At 39.4% G+C, this 22,908-nt stretch overlaps 1 protein-coding gene across 1 annotated transcript; it reads right to left on the bottom strand.

Moving 5' to 3' along the window:
- Positions 1-7,280: 7,280 nt before the first annotated feature.
- Positions 7,281-15,974, bottom strand: LOC307120167 (interferon-induced very large GTPase 1-like; the record flags this gene model as incomplete). Its single annotated transcript, XM_079807054.1, is given in 5 exon segments — positions 7,281-8,606; positions 8,610-12,002; positions 13,127-13,392; positions 15,289-15,888; positions 15,971-15,974. Coding segments are annotated over 5 exon segments (5,589 nt in total).
- Between the last annotated feature and the right edge of the window lie 6,934 nt (positions 15,975-22,908).

The raw sequence follows: 22,908 nt of genomic DNA, 5'->3' as shown, positions 1-22,908 counted from the left end.
CGCCGCTAGGGCTGCTCCATATGAGACCGCTTCAGCACTGGCTACACGACCGAGTCCCGAGATGGGCGTGGCACAGCGGGTCCCTCCGTGTCCAAGTGACGCCGAGATGCCGCCAAACCCTCACCCCGTGGTCGGACCCTTCGTTTCTACGGGCAGGAGTGCCTCTAGAACAAGTGTCCAGGCATCATGTTGTCTCCACGGATGCCTCACCCACGGGGTGGGGTGCCACGTACAACGGGCTTGCAGTATCGGGTCTGTGGACGGGGCCCCAACTGCAATGGCATATCAATTGCCTAGAGTTGCTGGCAGTTCGTCTTGCTCTCAGCCGCCTCAAAGGGTCGCTCAAAGACAAGCACGTTCTGGTCCGGACGGACAGCACGACGGCCGTTGCGTACATCAACAAACAAGGTGGTCTACGCTCCCGCCGTTTGTCCCAACTCGCCCGCCATCTCCTCCTGTGGAGTCAGAAGCATCTGAGGTCCCTTCGTGCTATCCACATTCCGGGCCTGCTCAACCGTGCGGCCGACGAGCTGTCACGGTTGCCAGTGCTTCCCGGAGAGTGGCGACTCCACCCCCAGGCGGTCCAGCTGATATGGAGTCGCTTTGGGGCCGCACAGATCGATCTGTTTGCCGCCCACGACACGACCCACTGCCAGTTGTTCTATTCCCTGTCCGAGGGGACCCTCGGCACGGATGCACTGGCACACAGCTGGCCCCGGGCTCTGCGCAAATATGCGTTTCCCCCAGTGAGCCTTCTTGCACAGACACTGTGCAAGGTCAGGGAGGACGAGGAGCAACTCCTCTTGGTAGCTCCGTACTGGCCCAACAGGACGTGGTTCCCGGAACTAGTGCTCCTCGCGACAGCACCTCCTTGGCCCATTCCTCTGAGGCAGGACCTTCTGTCTCAGAGACGGGGCACCCTATGGCACCCGCGTCCAGACCTCTGGAAACTCCATGTCTGGTCCCTGGACGGGACGCGGAGGTTCTAGGTGACCTACCGCAAGCGGTAGTCGACACCATCGCTTCCGCCAGAGCCCCCTCTACGAGACGGCTTTATGCGTTGAAGTGGAACCTGTTCGTCGACTGGTGCTCTTCTCGCCGAGAAGACCCCCGGAAATGTTCGATCAGATCTGTGCTATCTTTTCTTCAAGACGGGTTGGAGAGAAGGCTGTCTCCCTCCACCCTCAAGGTATATGTTGCCGCCATCGCCGCAAGCCATGACCTCGTTAATGGTGAGTCCTTAGGCAAGCATGATCTGATCGTCAGGTTCCTAAGGGGAGCGAGGAGACTAAATCCTCCTCGCCCTTCTTCTATACCCTCTTGGGACTTGACTCTGGTGCTGACCGCACTTCAGAGGGCGCCCTTCGAGCCTTTACAGTCAGTAGAGCTTAAGATCTTGTCTCTAAAGACAGTACTCCTGATTGCATTGGCCTCAGTTAAGAGGGTAGGGGACCTGCAGGCATTTTCGGTCGACGAATCGTGCCTGGAATTCGGGCCGGGTGATTCTCAGGTAACCCTGAGACCCCGGCCTGGATATGTGCCCAAGGTTCCCACTACTCCCTTCCGGGACCAAGTGGTGAGCCTGCAAGCGCTGCCTTCGGAGGAGGCAGACCCAGCCCTAGCTTTGCTCTGTCCCGTCCGTGCTCTCCGGACTTACGTGGACAGAACGCAAAGCTTCAGGACCTCAGAGCAGCTCTTCGTCTGTTATGGAGGACAGCAGAAGGGAAAGGCTGTCTCCAAGCAGAGGATGGCCCACTGGATAGTGGATGCCATCGTCTTGGCGTATGAATCCCAAGACGTGCCCTGCCCGCTCGGGGTTAGAGCTCACTCCACCAGGGGTGTAGCCTCTTCCTGGGCGCTGGCTCGTGGCGCCTCGCTGACAGACATTTGTAGAGCTGCGGGCTGGGCGACACCTAACACGTTCGCTAGGTTTTATAGCCTGCGTGTAGAGCCGGTGGCTTCTCGTGTGCTCGCTTCCCATAGTCAGCTTCACTGAAGTGCCCGTTCTAGTGTCGGCTTGCTGCGCCATTCCCTTCCCCCGGAACGGATACGTGCGCTTATTTCTCCAGTCGAGTTCCCCAGGTTTGGCGAACCCTGTTGAGTCCTCCGCACCCCTCGGCAGTCGGATGTTGCGGAGCGTCCGACGCCAGGTCTGGCACTCGTATGCATTGGTGGAACTTGTGTCAGGCTGGGTTCCGTATGTCGTGACCCCTACGGCGGTCCCATACGTGTATCTCCACGGTTCAGCTCCCTACGGCGAGCTCGTGTCTTTCCCTTGGCAGAGTTCTCTGCCGTCTCAGTACGGTGTCGTCCCCCGCCTGCATTAGGCCGGGGCCTCCCCTGGGACTTCCGTATGTTGTGCTGCCCACGGCCAGCCCATACGTATTCTTTCCACATGGTAACTCCCTCCGGGCATGATGTGGCTCCCGCAGCGTCCTTCGGGCACGCTTTCCCAGCGTTATCCAATCAAGTCTGCTGAATGGGTCTTGCGGAACAGCAGTATGACTCTTCTGGCGTGAATCTTCCCGCCCGCTTCAGAACGGGGTCTGAGGGGCTCTCGCTGGGCGCTGGAAGTGGTAGTAACTGTGGCGTTTTCCATAGGGATCCCAATTCGTCGGTTATTACCGACGTACGTCGTAGTGACCGACTGAAAGGGAACGTCTCGGTTACGTATGGTAACCCTCGTTCCCTGAAGGAGGGAACGGAGACGTACGTCCCGTCGCCACAGTTCCTTCCATCACTGCCTGGCCGGTCTCTGGTTAGGCTCCTCAGTGAAAAACGTCAGTGCGATGCTCTCGCTTCCTGTTTATACCCGCGGCGCGGGGCGGAGCGCGAGATGCAAATCTCGCACGCCAATTGTTCATTGGCCTGTTCTTAAGTTCTCGAAGCTGATAGGGGCTCTCTGAAGTGATCCCCAATTCGTCGGTTATTACCGACGTACGTCTCCGTTCCCTCCTTCAGGGAACGAGGGTTACCATACGTAACCGAGACGTTACTTATAACCCCAATAATAGCCCTGCAAGTTAGATTATATGATTATTAGTAGCTACTTGAGCAAATCACTTCAAATCAAATCAAAAAGCACTTTTTAATCACATAAAATAGTGATTTAATCAGCCTAACGATTAAATATTAGCTTGAAGATTAAAAACAACAAATCGATACTTCTGCAGTGATCTGACGGGAAAAGACGAAAGATATAATTATAGAATTATAGAAAGAAAAAAATATGTGAAATATTACGTGAATAGGCTACCCTCAACTAGAGAATGAGTCCTACATATTAGGCTTTGCATTGATAAGCCTCGAAAGCGTATCTGGTCATACAAATGAACAGTCAACATTAATACAACAACGTTACATGATTTAAAAAGCAACATATCGTACGGGGACAGATGGGTGGTGAAATCTTATGAAAAGTTTAGTTTATGAAAGGTGCTGGGCTTGCCTCTAGCTCGCTCTAGCTAAATCAGAAAAAAATATTTATTTAGGAGGTGGGTCGGTGGACGCAGATTCGGAAGGCTTCTGCGCCGATCCGGGCATTTCATCAGGGTTTTTAATAAGGGGAAAAAGTAATAGATGCCTACGGTAATGTAGCCTATGTTAACCTACCAGTCACCGCCGGTGCGGCGTGCAGGCTCTTTATCTGCGTCGAGCCGACTTTTGAAAAAAGTGGAGATAGTTGGAATAATGCTAATTAAATCCTCTCTGGTATCCTTCTCCCTTTTTACTTTCCGTTTTGTGGCTTCACCGTTTTTTTTATCCATGTCGTTTTTTTTTCCGATGTCCTCAACTCTCTTTTTTTCACACTTCTACCGCATGTCTTGCAGCTATCAACAGTTTCCGCAGTAAGCTCATCAGACACAGTCGATACTGGTCATGATACTTTTTTTTGTGTGCAAATAAATTATTGTTAACACGCATACACACAAACACACTCATTCATTAATTTTATTTTAATTTTAAATAAAAAAAAGGGATGAAGCCACAGTTAGTGGGGTCTTGGAGGCCCCCTAGACGTCGGAGGCCCCCGGGCACCGGCCCAATCGGCCCGGTGGTAAATCCGGCCCTGACTGACCGGTTCTTCTAACCACTTTAACTTGGCCTCTTGCCATATATGTTTTGTGTATGTATGTTTTATGTCTGTTTAGTCTTGTCTGTGATTTAGTTATTAAAGTTTGTGCACAATATATGTTTGGTTCTGACTCCCCGCTGCAAACAAATTGTCCCTAAAATGATCGATCTTGTTATGCGCTCTAAGCGCTTATGTAAATACAAAGGAATAATTATTTTTCTGTGGCAATGAAAAGTATCCTTTTCTTATAATTAATTAATTATCAATAGGATGAACTGATTGATTGATTGATTGATTGATTGATTGTAATGTTAATGTAGCTACATCAAGTTAATCTATTTAACTGATTCAAATATTCATAATTAATCATAATGAATAATCATAGTGAAGTCACAAGAGTCACAGCCTACACCCACCAATGCACTGGTATCTTCACCAGAGCTACACGCTCCGCCCACTCATTCACAATCCCCAGGATACTGATCACCGTGACCTGCACCTCATCATTAATGACACTACAAGAGCACACTCTCCCTGCACTCCCTTGTCTGGTCTCGTCATTCGTACCTGGACTCCTTACCTTCATCCATCTGCCTTCCAAGTTCTGCCATTCCTGGTCTCCTTGTGTGTCCCTCCACCGGATTCCCTTCCTCGTGTTCACCCAGCTAAGTGACTGTTCAGTGCAAGTGCTCATCATCCTGCTTCCCTTGTTTACCTATGTCCGTGTCTCTGTTAATAAAAATCACCATTCACCTTACCTGTTTCTCTGCCTCCGTCTGTGTCCTGACAATGAGTTATGAATAATCATTAATATTTTCCCTCTGAGCTAATTCGCTACAACTATTTACATTATACATTTCTACAAAGAAGCACCACCATTTTATCATTTGTTTTTGAACATACCTGGAGTAAACATCATGACTACTATGGTTAAAAAAAGTATACTTTATTATATTTTAAATATATTATCTTTTTCAAGAGTATATTGTAAATGTACTAACAAAAAATTGTACCATCTTTAAATATATAAAAAGGATATTCACATCATATTTTCACAATGCAACTTTTAACACACTTTAAAGTAATTGTATTTTAGTATATTTTCTAAAAATATATATTTTACAAAATTTTACTTTAAATGAAAGTTTTTACCTTTTTAAAGTATACTTATTTGAACATTACTTTAAAATGTATTTTAAACTGTAGGCTCAAAATTGTCATTGTAACAATGCACTGGAAGTATATTTTAAAAGTTAGTATATATTAAAGTTAAATTTGAGTATAATTTTAAAGTATATTTATTCATGCTTTGTATTAGTTAACATTAGTTAATGCATTAGTTAAGATGAACTAACCATGAACAACACCTCTGTGCAGCATTAGTTAATCTTTGTTAATGTTAGTTAATTAAAATCCAGCTGTTCATGTTAGTTCAGAGTGCATTAACTAATGTTAGCAAGATTTTAATAATGCATTAGTAAATGTGGAAATGAACATAAACAAAAATAAATAAATGGTTTATAAGTGCAGTTCATTATTAGTTCATGTTAACTAATGTAGTTAACTAATGTTAGCTAATGAACCTTATTGTAAAAGTGTTACCGAATTCACTTCAGTACTTATTGTATGTTACTTTGAGAACGTGTTCAAATGTACGACTAATCCCTAATGCATTAAAACCCCATTTTTAAATATATGCAGTGTATGGTAACCTATATATCAAAGTACCATTATGTAAATACCATGGATTTCAGTACCACGATATTACCATCTGATACCATCACTGTACTATAGTTGTCAGTCACCAGCTCATTCACCCTCAACAACCATCTTTAAATATATAAAAATATTCTAGCATCATATTTTCACAATATAACTTTTAACACACTTTTAAAATAATTGTATTTTAGCATATTTTCTAAAAATACATTTGAGAAAAATATACTTTGTAGGACAAAAAAAAAATGTAAGAGTGGCTAATGAATGTGGAGCTGGATAGATGGATGGAAATGGGATGAATGGATGAGATGGAAGGGAAGGGTTGGGTGGGTGGGATCAAGAAACTGAGGCCCCGTCCACACAGAGACGCATTTAGCTGTATACGGCGTTTTAGGAGCCTGAAACCGGTATTTTTTTAAACTGGGTCCCAGAGTGGATATATCTGAAACCGACACCCTTGCTTTTTCGTGTGTACAGCCAATCCATATATTTTGTGAAAAGGTGATGTCATCACACCACGTACCGCACGGTAAAGACAAGAAGGGATACAGCTAAGGGCACTAGGCATGTGCACATACATATTGCGTCATTTAATTACTGTATTTGCATTTTTGTAAGGGTAGGTTAATAAAACACAATAAAACACAAAATTATTTTATTGTGAGATTTTGTCTCACTTTCTACCATTGCTTTACCCCTTCTAGCCACAACTCTTCTTCTCCGTTTTTAGTGTTTTTCTGTGGCAGAATTACAGCGCCACATACTGGTCTGGCATGTGTACTACAACATTTCGTGTGTACGCAGATATTTCTTGAGACGAGGGGAAAAAAAAGATTGGATACGGAAAGCTCTGGCTTAGTATGGATGTGGCCTAAGACAAATGGTACTGTGAAGGTTAGTTCAGTATAAATATATAGACGATATACAGACGGGTAACAAGATGATTGGTTGAGGCGTGGCCTTGCTCCCGAACTTTAGTTAACTTATCAACTCCATTTAATGAAATAATTTTATTTATTTTAATTTGCACACATAAATGAATGTATAACAGTGAACAAATTACATTCTAGAACAATTCTCAAAGTGAAGACACACTAAAGGAACTTTGGAACATTTGAAGTATTCAATATCTTGACAGTGCACAATGCAAACATTACATTTTATAATTCACGTTTTATTAACATTTACTCAATAATGTTCTTAGCTTCTGTCATACTCAACACATTTAAATGTTTATACGTTTCCTGATGAACATTCCCATATTCTGAATAGTAGAACGTAATATTATATAGTCATCCACATATTTCATTCATTCATAAAATTCAAAGTTTTTAATGAATTGTTACACTTTAATCTTTGTAATTAATAACTAACATAACTGTTTCTAAACTAATTTCCCCTGAATGTATAATATTGAATGTAATTTTAGAAACTCAACTGTGGTCTTTGAATTTGAGACCTACACGTGACTCATTTTCATCTGTCATTAGATATATTCATCCAAACTCTCGATAGCTTGCTCTTTTGAGTATTGGCTCCATTCATATGAAATATCCCACGTGTGGAATTTTTTGTCAAAATAACCTTCCAGGTCTTTCTGAAATCTACACACAAACCACTTCCAGTACGGCAGCTCAGAGAAGTCGGGGGTGATGCTCCACTCTGCATAAACATATCCTGCATTTCTGTATTCTCTGCATGGAATCCACTGACCTGTATAGAACATTTTACCAGTTCTCACTAATGTCGTGCAAAAATCTGCACTGAGACACTCTGTGTCCTCATAACAGCACCCGGTGAGTCCATCCACCCGATGGAAAGGAACGCTGTGATCTCCAGTATGGTTTTCTACAGTGTTGGTGCAGGTGGCTGCACAGAACGGACACTGAACCCAGCAGCACTGAGAGAGATGATCAATCAGAATCTCATCTGGTCTGTCGTTATGTTCCAGATTTTCTGGAAATGTCTCTTTGCTGAATTTATGTTGTATTTCAGATGATACTGAACCAAGTTCTTCACTTATCACATCTTCTAGGAGATTGAAGTCATCAACACCATCATGACTCACGCCACTGAGGTCCTTTACAGAGAATATCAGCACATCTGAGAGCTGCAGTGTGAAGTGATCCAACCACTTCTGAACATCTCCGCTGGTGGTGTTAACCAGTGTAGTTGCTCTATGAGCAGCTTCTTTGATTTTCTGCTGCAGGAGTTTAATGTTCTCCTTCATTTTGGGCCGAACATTGACTCTGAAGTTATCAGTTATGTACCGATTTACTTCATCTCTGATGAAATTCTTTAAGTGATCTTTGGGACTGAAAATGTAGTTGATATATTTGTGAAAATCCTCCTGTTCTGCCAGAGTCTTGAGAATGTGTTTTTCTAGTTTAGATCTGTTTCCATTTAGCGATTCACAGTTTGTCTTAATTTCATTAGTCAAATCTCTGGCAGTATCTTTGTAGACACTCTTTTGAATGGGCTCTTTAAGTTTCTGACAGGTGATCTCACCAAAAATGGCAGCTGTTGTTGCACCTTGACAGTATTTCTGGAATATACTATAGTACTCTTTGCTCTTCTTTTCAAAGTAGAAAACAGGATCATTGGCTTCTCTGAACTTTCTGTGCTGGCCAGTGATTACCTTGTTTCCTCTCTTACAGATGGACACTAACAAATCCATGTAAAATTCCTTCGCAAACATAAAGTCCCCGGGGCCTTGCTCATAATCGTCTACTCTTGCTTTGATGTGTTCTGTGAGTTCTTGAATGCAGGTTTTGTTGTAGCCCATCTTTGCAATGTTATATGACATGATCATTTAGTCTGTATGCTCAGCAATCTCATTGACTAAACATCTAATTTGGGTTTCAACCTCAAACTTCTGTTTAGCTGATCTGAATGCATTTTTAACATATCTTGTAATTCTATTAGATTTCTTTAACTGTACATAATCTGAATAATGCTGCACAGAGAAAACATCCCTGCTCTTCTTCCAGGCATTTACAGGGATACTTTTATAGTTACAGAGGTGTTCTTTCATGTCTTTTAATACATCAATGCTTTTGATGGGAGGAGTTTTTGTGGTAATCTCCTTGACACACTCTTTCCAAAACTTTCCAAACTCTTCTTTCAGGACTGTTTCATCATTGGCTTTGTCTTTAAGTTTAATTGCAAGTTGTTTGCTCTTTTCCAACAGAGTATTTTCATGGCATGTTTTCTGGGCATCAATCTTTTTCTTCATATTTCGCTGCTGAAGAATCTCATTTAATTTCCTTGTTGTTTCTTTAACAGTGTTTTCCTGAAGCTCTTTGATTTTGATGTGAAATGATGCTTTCCACTGTATAAGTATATCTTTATCTTTGTCTTTCTCAAAGAATTCTGCCATTGATTTTTCTACTTCTCCACTTTTCACTTTTAGTTTTCCTTGAAGATCGCTTTCTGAAACCTCATCAACTGTTTCATTTTCTATGTTGTTGTAGAGTTTGTTCTCTATATCCAGCATGGTTCTGCGAAGACTCCATGACCACTTGCTGTATTCTGTCTCCAGTTTTCGGTATGTTGCAATTTCCAGAGAATTTCTGAAGCTAAACACAAATCGTTCATTCAGTAAAGCCTCCCACAGATCCTTAATGCGACCTTTTAGGTGTGTCAGCTTTAACCCATCTGATTTTAAGGCATGGCCAAAAAACGTTGTCTTTAGCTCTTGGATGTTTTCACAGTATGATGGGTTTGGTGGTGCCATTGGTGGGCTGCCTTCCCAGAGCTGTCCAAAATACTTAATATCATTCTGTATATCAAAAGTGATGACATCACTGAAACATTCTGCATCACAGCCTTCATCTTTAGCAGCGAGTTTTGTCATCTCATCCAGCGTCTCCTGTAGTCGCCTCCTTCCCTCCATGTTCTTCTCTCCAGCTGTGATGTCTGAAACATTCTGATGCACAAACATGCAGCTGGGATTCAGTTTGACCTTCTTCATCCTCATGAAGGCCTGAAGAACAATCTGAAGAATGTCCTGCAGCTCAGATGGGCTTTCTCCAAAGACATTTATCAATGTCAGATTACCAAGACCAACAACAAATTTGGCCATTTCATTGTCCTGATGTCTTGTTGACCTTCCAGACAGTTTTAGAGCACGAAGTCCCTCAGTATCAACAACCAGAATATAGTCAAAGTTCAGCTGTCCTTTCATCTCCTCTGACACTCTGACCAGCTGCATGAAAGCTCCTCTGGTGCACCTGCCAGCACTGACGGCAAACTGCAGTCCAAACATGGCGTTCAACATAGTGGATTTCCCAGAGCTCTGAATCCCTAAAACTGATAGCACAAAGACTCTCTTGTCTCCCAGTTTATCGATGAGCTCATGTAGAACAGCAGTAACCCAGACCACAGGAACATGAGCAGCATCTCCATCCATCAGCTCCAGTGGAAATCCAGAGATCATCATGTCTGCGGCAAGACTCGGGAGAGAAGAGAAATTACATGTCAGGCCTTTCTTGTTCTTATTCACGGATTTACATGATTCATAGATCTGACCAATCTCCCTCAGGATGTGCTCCAAGCCAAAGGTTGCAGCTTGAAGTTCTTTTGATATCCTTACAAGTTCTGTATGTTCATTGGTCATCTGTTGATCAGCTCTCTTGACTTTTGACCATTTTTCATCATACTTGTAATGTAGAGCAGAAAGGTCTGCTGAGGTATATTCATCCAGGAGGATTGCGAGCCATCTCAGAAAAAATATCTTCTCATTTGGAGACTGTGAATTCATTTCTGTAAAAAACAACTTCATGAACCCACCGATGTCCAACACATGCTGCTGTTCACGGATTTTCTTCATATCCTGTTTCTGTTTTATTTCCACGTCTATTTCATTTCCCTGAGATCGATGTAGCTCTTTGTTCTTTTCACACCACTGATGCCACAGTTCCCCCTGACAGGGCAGAAATAATTCTTTGACTTTTGTCAGGTTTTTATCCTTCAGTAAACCCATCATCTGCTGAGCTGCTTCTTTCCCTCTCCTACAGTCATTGTCTTGATTCTCATCTACTCTGATACTTGATTGTTTAGACACATCTTCAAGACTTACAAAAGAAGATGATTGTGATGAAAAGAATGAGATACATTCATTTATGGCTTGCATAAGTTCTTCAGATACTTTTGACTGATTTCTGTTGTTTAGTCCAATTTTGTATTTTCCTTTCCTCATTTCAGTTACACTAGATTCATCCTCAGTAAAAATACAAATGAGTGGCTTTCTGCCCCTGTACAGGTCTTGGATCTTTGCTGCATTCTTGTTTTTCTGGTCAAGTCGTGGTAATATAACAACATTGACTGAGGCCATTTCAGTGAGGATCTGCAGCTGTTTCTCATGGTCTCCTGCATCACCATGGAGGTTACAGAATGCGACACATTGAGTAAATTTATCTGTGACTTTCCCAGAGGGGCAGTACCAGGCGATCTCCACCACACCATCCATCAGTACTCTGGTGTTGCTGCTGCCTGTGCAGTTCCTGTGGAAGAATGTGTTGTGTTTCTCATTGATCAGACTGTTTATCAGCTGAGACTTAGATGAAGACAATGAGTCAAACCTGAAGAAAGACACCATAGCTGTTTCTGCCTTCCAGACTGGTTGGACTTTACTGATGATTTCATTGTTGGTATCTTTCATCTTCCAGCTTTTGTTGATTTGTCTGAATGTCCAGAGAGGAAACTCAATCTCTTGTGTGAATGGATCAGGAACAAGCAGAGGCAGAGCGTACTGACACTGAGAAAGCTTAGTTAAAATCAGCTGTTTTAGGAAACTATCAGCACAATGAAACACGGCCATCTGAACATCCATCGGGTGAATAGCATCTCTTCTGTTTATTTCTGCAGGACACAAAGATATTTCTCTGAAAATATCAGCATCACCCTCATCTTCAGACAAGTCATTGTTTATTTGTTGTCTGTCATCCTGTGAATCCATAGTTTTAATGTATCTTGCTCTGTAGTTCATCATCAGCAGTTTTTGTATGAAAGTCTGAATCAGGTCCTCCTCAGCACAAGACTCATGAGACTCTAATGAATATTTAGTTAGTTGAAGAACATCTGCAGCTCTTATTTTAAGGTGGTGCCTTTTATCAAGATGAAGCCTGTGAAATATATGCTCTACTTTATCCCGCCTTCCGTTTCCTTTTTGATCCAATCTTGCACCATCTATTGATTGTCTCTCTCCCTGAAAAATACACAGAACAAGGCAGTTAGCTTAAAACAACTTTCAATTAATTGAAATAAAGATGAACCTTTGTATCTTAGTACAATCAGTAATTGGAAAGAAACCTTCATACACATTAACAAACTGTGTGCACATGATTAGCTGTCTTTGAAAAGTAGTGCACATGACAGATAAAATGTGCAAAACCCTAAATTTAAGATTATTTTTTTGCAAGTGTAATATGCACTTCGCCTATCTAGTGTGATTCATAAGTACAACTAAGACATGAGCACCTGATAACATCATGAAACCTTTCAAATGTAAGTGGAAGAAGCTTCCATACTCCTCATAGAATGAGCTCTAACAGCCATAGGTGATGGTTGTCCAGAAACCTCATAAGCAGGTGAAATAGCCTTGACTATCCACTTGCTCAGTGTCTGCTTGGTTGCGGGATGACCTTTCTTAGGTGAAGCAATGCATACAAATAACTGTTTTGACTTCCGGCACAGGGCAGCTCTGTATGTCACGTAACAACTAAAGAGAGTAAGGTGAGGACTCAGGTGCTGAGAGAAGTGATATTTATTAACAAAACAAAACCCACGATGGGGCAAAACACAATCAAACTAACAAAATAGAAACTTAAACATACAAACTGGGAATCACAGGGAAACAGGAGACATAGACACGACAAGGATCCGACAAAGACTGCAACCACAAAAGGACATATAAAAGGGACAAATCAAGCAGGTAATGAGGGAACACAGGTGGGGCAAATTAAACCAATAACAAGATAACAAGGGGGGTAGGATCTAGACAGAGACAGGAGCACATGCCCCAAAATAACAAAACACCACGTGCACACGAGACAGGACAGCCATGTCCTGAGGGACACGGGAGGGACAGACCAGGGAGGGACAGACCAGTGCGGCTCGCGGAGTTCAGGCGGCCAGGGCGGCACGCAGAGTTCAGGTGGCCAGGCCGGCACGCAGAGAGCAGGGTGCCTGGGCGGCGTGTGCAGAGCAGGGCAGATCAGGGCAGGGACCACCGGAACTGGGTCCACCGGAATAGCCTCTCATCTTTCGTTTCGGAACTGAGGCCACTGGAACTAGATCCACCGGAACTGGGATAACCGGAAAACGGACCACCGAAATACGGGCCACCGGAGCAGGGACCACCGGAGCAGAGACCACCGGAGCAGTCATGGATAGCACCTTCCTTCTCCTCCTCTGCTTTGAGACCACCGGAGCTTGGTCCACCGCAACTTGGTCCACCGGAGTTATCGGGACCATGGTCCTAGGAGGACTGGAGTCCAGCCGGTCCACAAACTCCCAGAAATCAGGAGTCCCCATTCTCCCTATCTCCTTAGGACTGAGAAGAATTTCTAGGTAGAGGTTGAAGACCTCCATGGTCACTGGGAAACAAAAACTCCTGAGTCCTCTCTTGGTCAGATCGTTATGTCACGTAACAACTAATGAGGGTAAGGTGTGGACTCAGGTGCAGAGAGAAGTGATATTTATTAACAAAACATAACCACAAAACAAAACCCACAATGGGGCAAAACACAATCAAACTAACAAAATAGAAACTTAAACATACAAACTGGGAATCACAGGGAAACGGGAGACATAGACACGACAAGACAATACAACGATCCAACAAAGACTGCAAACACAAAGGGACTTTGTAGTGATTGCTCACTGGGTGGGCTAGAGGATTCTTTTTTTTCCTGTCAGTGTCCTTTGCAATCCTTCGCAAACCTTTGCAAGGTTTCCCCTGCAGTTTAGATATCTATCTATTTTGTTTTATTTATTTTTTTCCCCTTGTTGATTTGCAATACCTTCTATATAAAATATATATGTGGGTAATTAAGAGGTAACTGTCTGGAAGGTATTCATCACTGAATTGCTTTTAAGAACATGGAATAAACATTGGTTTTAATTGACAGAACTGTCTCAGTCCTCTCTGGGTAGAACGAACCTGGAAGTGTTTATATATATCCTTGGGTGAAAGTCCCGAGGTGGTGTAGTTGGCTACTTTAAGAGTTTATTTGAGATTTTGCTTAAAGTGAACTTTGTTCATTTTGGTTATTAGTTTCTGCCTTACCATCTGTCACATTATTATTTTTGTTTGTTTTATTAGATGTAAAACCATGGTTAAGTTATGTAATAGTAGATATATTCACTATGTATGTTTTCATAGCACTCAGCTGACACGTTTGTTTGAAGGACAGCATTGGGCAGGATGAGTAATAGTGTGTTTTGTCAATAAAATAAAAAAGGGCTTTTTATCCGATTGATCAGATCGATTAGAGATGGTGGTCCAGGGGGATTATCCCTGTAATAAGTGCACTGTAAGACGCTTTGGATAAAAGCCTCTGCCAAATGCATAAATATAAATGTTATAAAAACTAATAATCTATAGGCCAACTAATCTATTATCAAATTAATCGTTAGTTGCAGCCCTAATAAATAGACAAGGACAATTAACACAGAGTGCTCACTAAAGACACAGAAGCTGACATTGTTTGGTCTGTGTGCGCTTTATAGCTTCCTGGTCATGACGTTACCCCGTCTATGATGCCCTGCCATTCCATTGGACAGATTTCACACGCGCCTCAAGGCGCAGTTAGCGAGGCGTTCTCAAAGCATCGTTACTATGATGCAGCGCAAGTTGCCTCCAAAAAGGAACTATGATAAGGAAGGAATTATAATAAGGATACTTCGTAAGCTGTATTTCTACATTCATGGAATGCTTTCTATCTTCCTACTCCTGTTCTATTTTTATACTAACTTGACACTTACCCCATGTCTCTCTCTTGTATCTGTTGCCAAGGTGTAGTCCATACTCTTTTCAATAATTGTGGTTTGATCTTGTGACAGAACAGAAAGTGATATAAATATTAAAATTGTAATCTCATGTACATTATTTTGAAATAAAAAGTACTACTGTAATTTATTCTGGTATGCCAGACTTGTAGTCTAACTTAAAAAAAAACAACAACAACAAGAAAATGGTTTTATTATCTACAGGTGTTTTTTGCTTGTTAATTAGTTCCTTTGTATATTTAAAGTCTTTTTCACAGTGTAACATGTTCACCTGCTGATTTTGGAAGTTCTTGGTTTTCTTTGTTTTTGATTGACTTTGTTTTTATTTTATTTCATTAAAATTTCAAATTAGCTTCTGAATCTTATCTTGACTGAGTATATATTACAAGTCTAAGTGGTAAATCATGAATAGAAGTGTTAGAGTCAAATAAACATGTTAAAGAACCAACACAACATCACTGATACAAAATCTATGTTCTTACCACTTTGGCGTATCCTGTTTGGTGTGTCTTCTCTATTTCTTAATGCAGTGTTGTACATTTCACTAGTGTAGCACTGCTGGTTATTATCAATAAACAGATGCTCAATCCTGCTCATCAGGTCTCTCATCTCTGACTGTTTGTTCATGTTCTTGCTGCAGGTATGATATCTTCCACCCCATTTCTCAATCAGACGCTCCAGAGCAGAGTTTTTCTTCAGATCATCTATTATTGAGTCAGATTCTTCCTCATTCTCATAGGTGAAGAGAATCATCACAAACTGAAGAACTCTTTCACCAAATACTCTCTGAAGCCACTCAATACCCATCTTATCAGCATCTGTTAACTGACCCATTCTCACTACAAAGATGAAGGAGATTATTTTATTTTCATTGACAAGTTGACCAGTGAGCAGATCCAGATCAAGTGCAGTCTCATGTAAACCTATCGTGTTGATTACTGAGACGCGACTTCCTGATATCTTCATCTGCGAAGGAGCAATCCTGGATATTTCTACATTTTCAATATTTGATAGTAGAATATTGTCATATTGAAACTGGACTGCCGCAGAGCTTCCAAATAACACAATGGTCAGATTGTGATCTAAATAAACACAGAAGAGAAGTTCTCATATTTATCAATGCATCGCAACATTCTCATTCAAAGCAAATTTTTGATTTCTTACCCATACTGCTGAGCGATGGATCAACAGAGTCAGACAGCCGGGTTGCTCATCAAGTTTAGCAATGCTGTTTTATTCTTCACGCTGTTCATTATCTTGAAAAAGATATTGTAAATTAATTTTCGCAATTTTAGGTGTGCTTAAATTAGGTGTGCTTTTGTATGATGGATGAGTATCAAGTCATAACTGCAGAGACTCTTCCTGCTTACAGCAGATATAAATATAGGTTTAGATCCAGTCTAACAGGATTTGCAGTTTACAGAAACATAGTCTGATGTCTAGTAAATCCCATGGTATATTTTCTGAAAACACCTGACCAACAATTTAAGTTATTTAAGTACCACACCTATCATGAGTCAGGCTTGATCTCTCATTCTTTCCGGTCTTGTTTTGATCCCTTACTCTGCATATGCACTCATGCTCAGCTGTTTTTGTGCTTGCTATCACCGCAAGCGCTTATTGGTTTACGCCTGTTTTATCTTGCTCTGTTGTCTAAAAGTACGACATGGATCAAATAAACTTGGGTACGATATGTATACTATGTAGAATGTACGATGATGTCAGAATTGTGAGATATAAAGTCGCAATTGCAAGTTATAAAGTCAGAATTGCGAGATAATAAAGTCACAAGTGTGTGTTATGAAGTCACAATTGTAAGAAATAAAGTCACAATTGCGAGTTATAAAGTCATAATGGCAAGATATAAAGTCAGAATTGCGAGTTATAAAGTCAGAATTGCGAGATATAAAGTCAGAATTGCGAGTCATAAAGTCACAATTGCGAGTTATAAAGTCACAATTGAGAGATATAACGTCAGAATTGGGTACGACATAAGACAGAATTGGGTACGACATGACTTTATACAACAGTTAGAATTGTGAGTTATAAAGTCATAATTGCGAGATATAAAGTCAGAATTGTGAGATATAAAGTCAGAATTGTGAGATATAAAGTCAGAATTGCAAGTTATGAAGTCAGAATTGCGAGATATAAAGTCAGAATTGCGAGTTATAAAGTCAGAATTGCGAGATATAAAGTCAGAATTGCGAGTTATAAAGTCACAATTGCGAGTTATAAAGTCACAATTGAGAGATATAATGTCAGAATTGGGTACGACATAAGACAGAATTGGGTACGACATGACTTTATACAACAGTTAAAATTGCAAGTTATAAAGTCATAATTGCGAGATATAAAGTCAGAATTGCGAGATATAAAGTCAGAATTGTGAGATATAAAGTCAGAATTGTGACATATAAAGTCATAATTGCAAGTTATAAAGTCACAATTGAGAGATATAACGTCAGAATTGGGTACGACATAAGACAGAATTGCGTACGACATGACTTTATACAACAGTCAGAATTGCGAGTTATAAAGTCAGAATTGCGAGATATAAGTCAGAATTGTGAGATATAAAGTCAGAATTGTGACATATAAAGTCATAATTGCAAGTTATAAAGTCACAATTGAGAGATATAACGTCAGAATTGGGTACGACATAAGACAGAATTGCGTACGACATGACTTTATACAACAGTCAGAATTGCGAGTTATAAAGTCAGAATTGCGAGATATAAAGTCAGAATTGCGAGTCATAAAGTCACAATTGCGAGTTATAAAGTCACAATTGAGAGATATAACGTCAGAATTGGGTACGACATAAGACAGAATTGGGTACGACATGACTTTATACAACAGTTAGAATTGTGAGTTATAAAGTCATAATTGCGAGATATAAAGTCAGAATTGTGAGATATAAAGTCAGAATTGTGAGATATAAAGAAGTCAGAATTGCAAGTTATGAAGTCAGAATTGCGAGATATAAAGTCAGAATTGCGAGTTATAAAGTCAGAATTGCGAGATATAAAGTCAGAATTGCGAGTTATAAAGTCACAATTGCGAGTTATAAAGTCACAATTGAGAGATATAATGTCAGAATTGGGTACGACATAAGACAGAATTGGGTACGACATGACTTTATACAACAGTTAAAATTGCAAGTTATAAAGTCATAATTGCGAGATATAAAGTCAGAATTGCGAGATATAAAGTCAGAATTGTGAGATATAAAGTCAGAATTGTGACATATAAAGTCATAATTGCAAGTTATAAAGTCACAATTGAGAGATATAACGTCAGAATTGGGTACGACATAAGACAGAATTGCGTACGACATGACTTTATACAACAGTCAGAATTGCGAGTTATAAAGTCAGAATTGCGAGATATAAGTCAGAATTGTGAGATATAAAGTCAGAATTGCGTGATATAAAGTCAGAATTGCGAGATAGAAAGTCAGAATTGCAAGTTATAAAGTCAGAATTGCGAGATATAAAGTCAGATTTGTGAGATATAAAGTCAGAATTGTGAGATATAAAGTCAGAATTGGGAGATATAAAGTCAGAATTGCGAGATATAAAGTCAGCATTGTGAGATATAAAGTCAGAATTGCGAGTTATAAAGTCAGAATTGCGAGATAGAAAGTCAGAATTGTGAGATATAAAGTCAGAATTGCGAGATATAAAATCAGAATTGCAAGTTATAAAGTCAGAATTGCGAGATATAAAGTCAGATTTGCGAGATATAAAGTCAGAATTGGGAGATATAAAGTCAGAATTGCGAGATATAAAGTCAGAATTGCGAGATATAAAGTCAGAATTGTGAGATATAAAGTCAGAATTGTGAGATATAAAGTCAGAATTGCGTGATATAAAGTCAGAATTGCGAGATATAAAATCAGAATTGCAAGTTATAAAGTCAGAATTGCGAGATATAAAGTCAGAATTGTGAGATATAAAGTCAGAATTGTGAGATATAAAGTCAGAATTGTGAGATATAAAGTCAGAAATGCAAAATATAAAGTCAGAATTGTGAGATATAAAGTAAGAATTGCGAGTTATAAAGTCAGAATTGCGAGTTATAAAGTCATAATTGCAAGTTATAAAATCAGAATTGCGAGTTATAAAGTCAGAATTGCGAGTCAAAAAGTCAGAATTGCGAGTTATAAAGTCAGAATTGATAATAATAATATAAAGTACAATTCTGAGGGATAAAAATATTTTGCTACTTCATATCGTAATTCTGAGATAAAAAGTCAGAAATGTGAGATAAAAATTACCTTATTTGGGTGATTCTTCAATTAGGGGAACTTTTATGTCCCCAGGTTATACATTCATGTTAAAATTACTATATTTTAAAATAAATAGTTTAGTTATTTCAAATAATGTTCATTGCACCACCAAAAAATGTTTTACACTAAAATCAGTTTGATTTCCATTTTTAAAAATGTTTTCATCACTAATATTTGGCTACTCAGGCCTTGTCCCCAACCCAGACTTTAAAACTTATCTGCTCTGAAAATGTGATAAAATGTTATCAGTTCATTAAAAAATCACAATACATGTTTAAACAGTAACTTAAAAAGGCACTTGATGCATAATTCTGGTTCATATCTGTGCAATTTGTGAGTATTTTTAACAATTTAGAATTGTCCATAACAATACTGTCATTACCGCGACAGTCTATGATTACAACAAGGATTTTTTTGAGGGTAAGACTTATTTATGCCGTAACCATGAAAATGAAGACTAGCAGGGGAGCACATGTCAGCCATGGAAGGACAGTGATATTTGATGTCTGAAAAAGTAAGTAATTTAATCATGAATTCCTTCTGATCATGGAGTAGACTTATTCAGCGTCATTACCATAAATGCTGTAGCAGCAATATTTTGATAAATATATATTTATATTCACATGATTTATGTGTATTTAAAGTTCTTTTTGTACTAGCTGTTGAATGATGTTAACAAATCCATGACCTAGCATCTTTTTTCCTGAAAAAAATAAAAAATGTCATTACCGCATCACGTCATTACCAACACACAACTTGTTGTGATAATGACAAGTGATGGTGGTAATGACATATTCTGTGTCACTATCTATATCATATTATGTGTTTATAAATTAAGTTAAAGAAGCATAATAGTGTGATTTTACAATGGAACTTAAGTGAGATGCCTTACTTCCTAAAACAAATTTTTCTTATTTTTTTAACCAGAATGGCTCCCAAGAAATCAACTGAAAGGTCTAGACTCTAGAGATTATAGAAAAAGGCTGGAGTTGATCTTCAGGACACTTTGCTCATTGAGTGACTACACTATGCCTGTCATTTAAACTAGGGCCCAGTATCTCTTTCTCTCCACATCCCATCCATCTCCCTTTATCATCTCTAATTCACATTTTGAATGTTCAAATACATGCACTCAAAAAAATGATACGTGGGTTTTACTTAATTTTTTTTATGTCAACAGGTTCCACGTAATTGGGTTATGTTGAATTTAATTAAAATTGTATATTTCAGTAAACTTAAGTTTTTTACGTAAGGTTAATTCAATGCCATTTATTTAAATCAGTTTAACATTATTAATTTTGTCCAAAACTACTCAATTTAATTATTCTAAAACGAATATTAAAAACAAACCAAATCAAGTAATACAGTTTAATTGATTTTTTTTATTTAGTCAAATACTATTTTTTACAACATTTACAAAACCTTTTACAAAGTCTTATTGGCTAGCCAGAAGATGGTTTTGTTACATCCATGGCATGCCCAAAGTAGTTGTTTTTATTATTAAAATAACTTTAATTGTTATTAGCAGGTCCTCATCCCAAGCACATGCTCTACTTCACCACAATGGTAACCTCCAAAAACACTAACATAACAAAACATTTTAAATACCAACATAACAAAACATTAAGCATTAAAAAGTCTCTCCATTTTCTCATCTTGTTAAAAAGGCATCAAATAGCACTTTATTTAAACATTTACTCTCCGAATTCAGCCCCTTTGCAAAGCATGATGGGAAGTGAAAGTCTTGTTTGACTGGGTTACTTAATTGAAACGTGTTATTTCAAAATGAAAACATCAAGTTATGTCAAAGAGTAACGGTTTTAAGTCAGTTTAACATGAATCAAGAACCAGAAACCTGATATAATTGTGTTAAATCAAGATGAATTGCTTAAATAAAGTGAACAGCATCATAAAATAATTTTTTGAGTGTGTTTGAAAGCAAACACGTTTCATTATGCATTGTTAGCTTTAACCCAATGCAACCCAAACATATAATATTTCACCTAATGGTAATAGTCATAGTTTATGAAGGATATTTATGCTGTTTTATCCCATTGTAACAATTGATTCTCTAAAACATATTGTATGGTTTCTTCATGATTGAAATAAACATGTTCAAGTTGATGGTTGTGTCATATTTATATATATCTCCTCACATCTGTCCATTTCTTTCAACAACACTCACCAGAAGTCATTATTTAAGCCTTTAAATTTGCTTTATGTATCAGTGCACTTTTCATTTATGTCATTACCAAAACACTATGTCATTACCAGAACAGTATGTCATTACCGCCACGTTGCTTAATTTACAGCAAACATATATTTAAAACTGTTTTATGTTCAATCTTCAGGTGCTACATGAAAAGCCTAATGAAATACTCATCCACCTATTCAAAGAAAAAACATCTAAAATTAATTTTCCAGAAATTAAACAAAAGTGTGCTTTGATGAACACAGAAAAACACATTTTGATGGTAAGAACAAGAAAATATATGTAATTCGCTGAATGGAAACATTTAGTTTTTTATACGTATTGTTGAAGGTTAACAATGTTTGCAAGATAAATGAGTTTAAATTATCTCCTTGATACATTCTTTGCATTATGATACTTTTTGATGTTGTGATGGTAATGACGTTTTGCAGTGCCAGTTGGCAAATAGATATAAAATACTCAAATTATATTTAAGCTCAGTTGTGGCCATTATTATATCTTTACATCAAAGCATGTAAACATTGTCTTGACATAATTCTAACAAAATTCAACCAAATTTCATTCATCAAAATGTGAGATGGCAAAATAGCCCCCAATTGAAGAATCACCCATTTATGTTTTATTCTGTGGCAGAAACAAGCTTTCATAAATCTTGCAAATGATGGTAAGTAGCTTAATGTTTTAGTGCCAAGTCACATTGATCAATACACCACTTCATGTTGCATTTTTATTGGCTAGTCAGTAGACATTGGCTGTAGTAGCAAAAACTGTGAAATTATCATGCTGTCATAAAATTATCTGACACAACGGTCGTCTTCGAACCTCTCTCACTGTATGACATAGGACCACAAATTAGGAGCCATGACCACAGAAATCGCAATGACTGGTCATCTTTCATCTGGGACAGCCCAAAATCGCACAATGTGTCCATGGCATTTGATCACTGGCGCTATGGTGATCTTTCAGTCTAGTTTATATCTCACTTTGTCAAGTCTTGTCCTGTCGTGTTCGTCCTGCCTGTTCTCTGCCCAGTTAACCCGCTGCCTCCTGCAATTTACCTCTCTGACTGATGGTGTCTGAAGAAGAAGAAGAAGAAGTTTTATTTATATAGCGCCTTTCCATAGCTCAAGGTCGCTTTACATTGCACATTACAATACATTTAGACACCCACATATACATCCATATATACATCACATGATACATATAATTGCATTATCCGAAATGCTTGTTGAATAGATATGTTTTTAACTGGGACTTGAATGCACCCACAGATGAGGTATTTCGTAGTTGTAGAGGTAGCGAATTCCATAATTGAGGAGCATTTATACCAAATGACCTTCCACCAACAGTGGACAAACGGAAACGAGGGACGGACAACAAACCAAGTTCAGCTGATCTAAGGGACCGGGCAGGGCGGTAATGGTAAAGTTAGTCAGACAGATATTGGGGAGCAAGACCATTTAATGCTTTGAACGTTAGAAGCAATACCTTAAATTGTATACGTGATGCCACTGGTAGCCAGTAAAGGTCATGAAGCAGAGGAGTAATGTGAGATGCAGAGCGCCTAGTGGCAGTGAGAACTCTTGCTGCTGAGTT

The sequence above is a fragment of the Gobio gobio genome (assembly GCF_949357685.1).
Source record: "Gobio gobio genome assembly, chromosome: 24".
Classification (NCBI taxonomy): domain Eukaryota; kingdom Metazoa; phylum Chordata; class Actinopteri; order Cypriniformes; family Gobionidae; genus Gobio; species Gobio gobio.
This window is presented reverse-complemented; position numbering and strand designations above follow the sequence as displayed.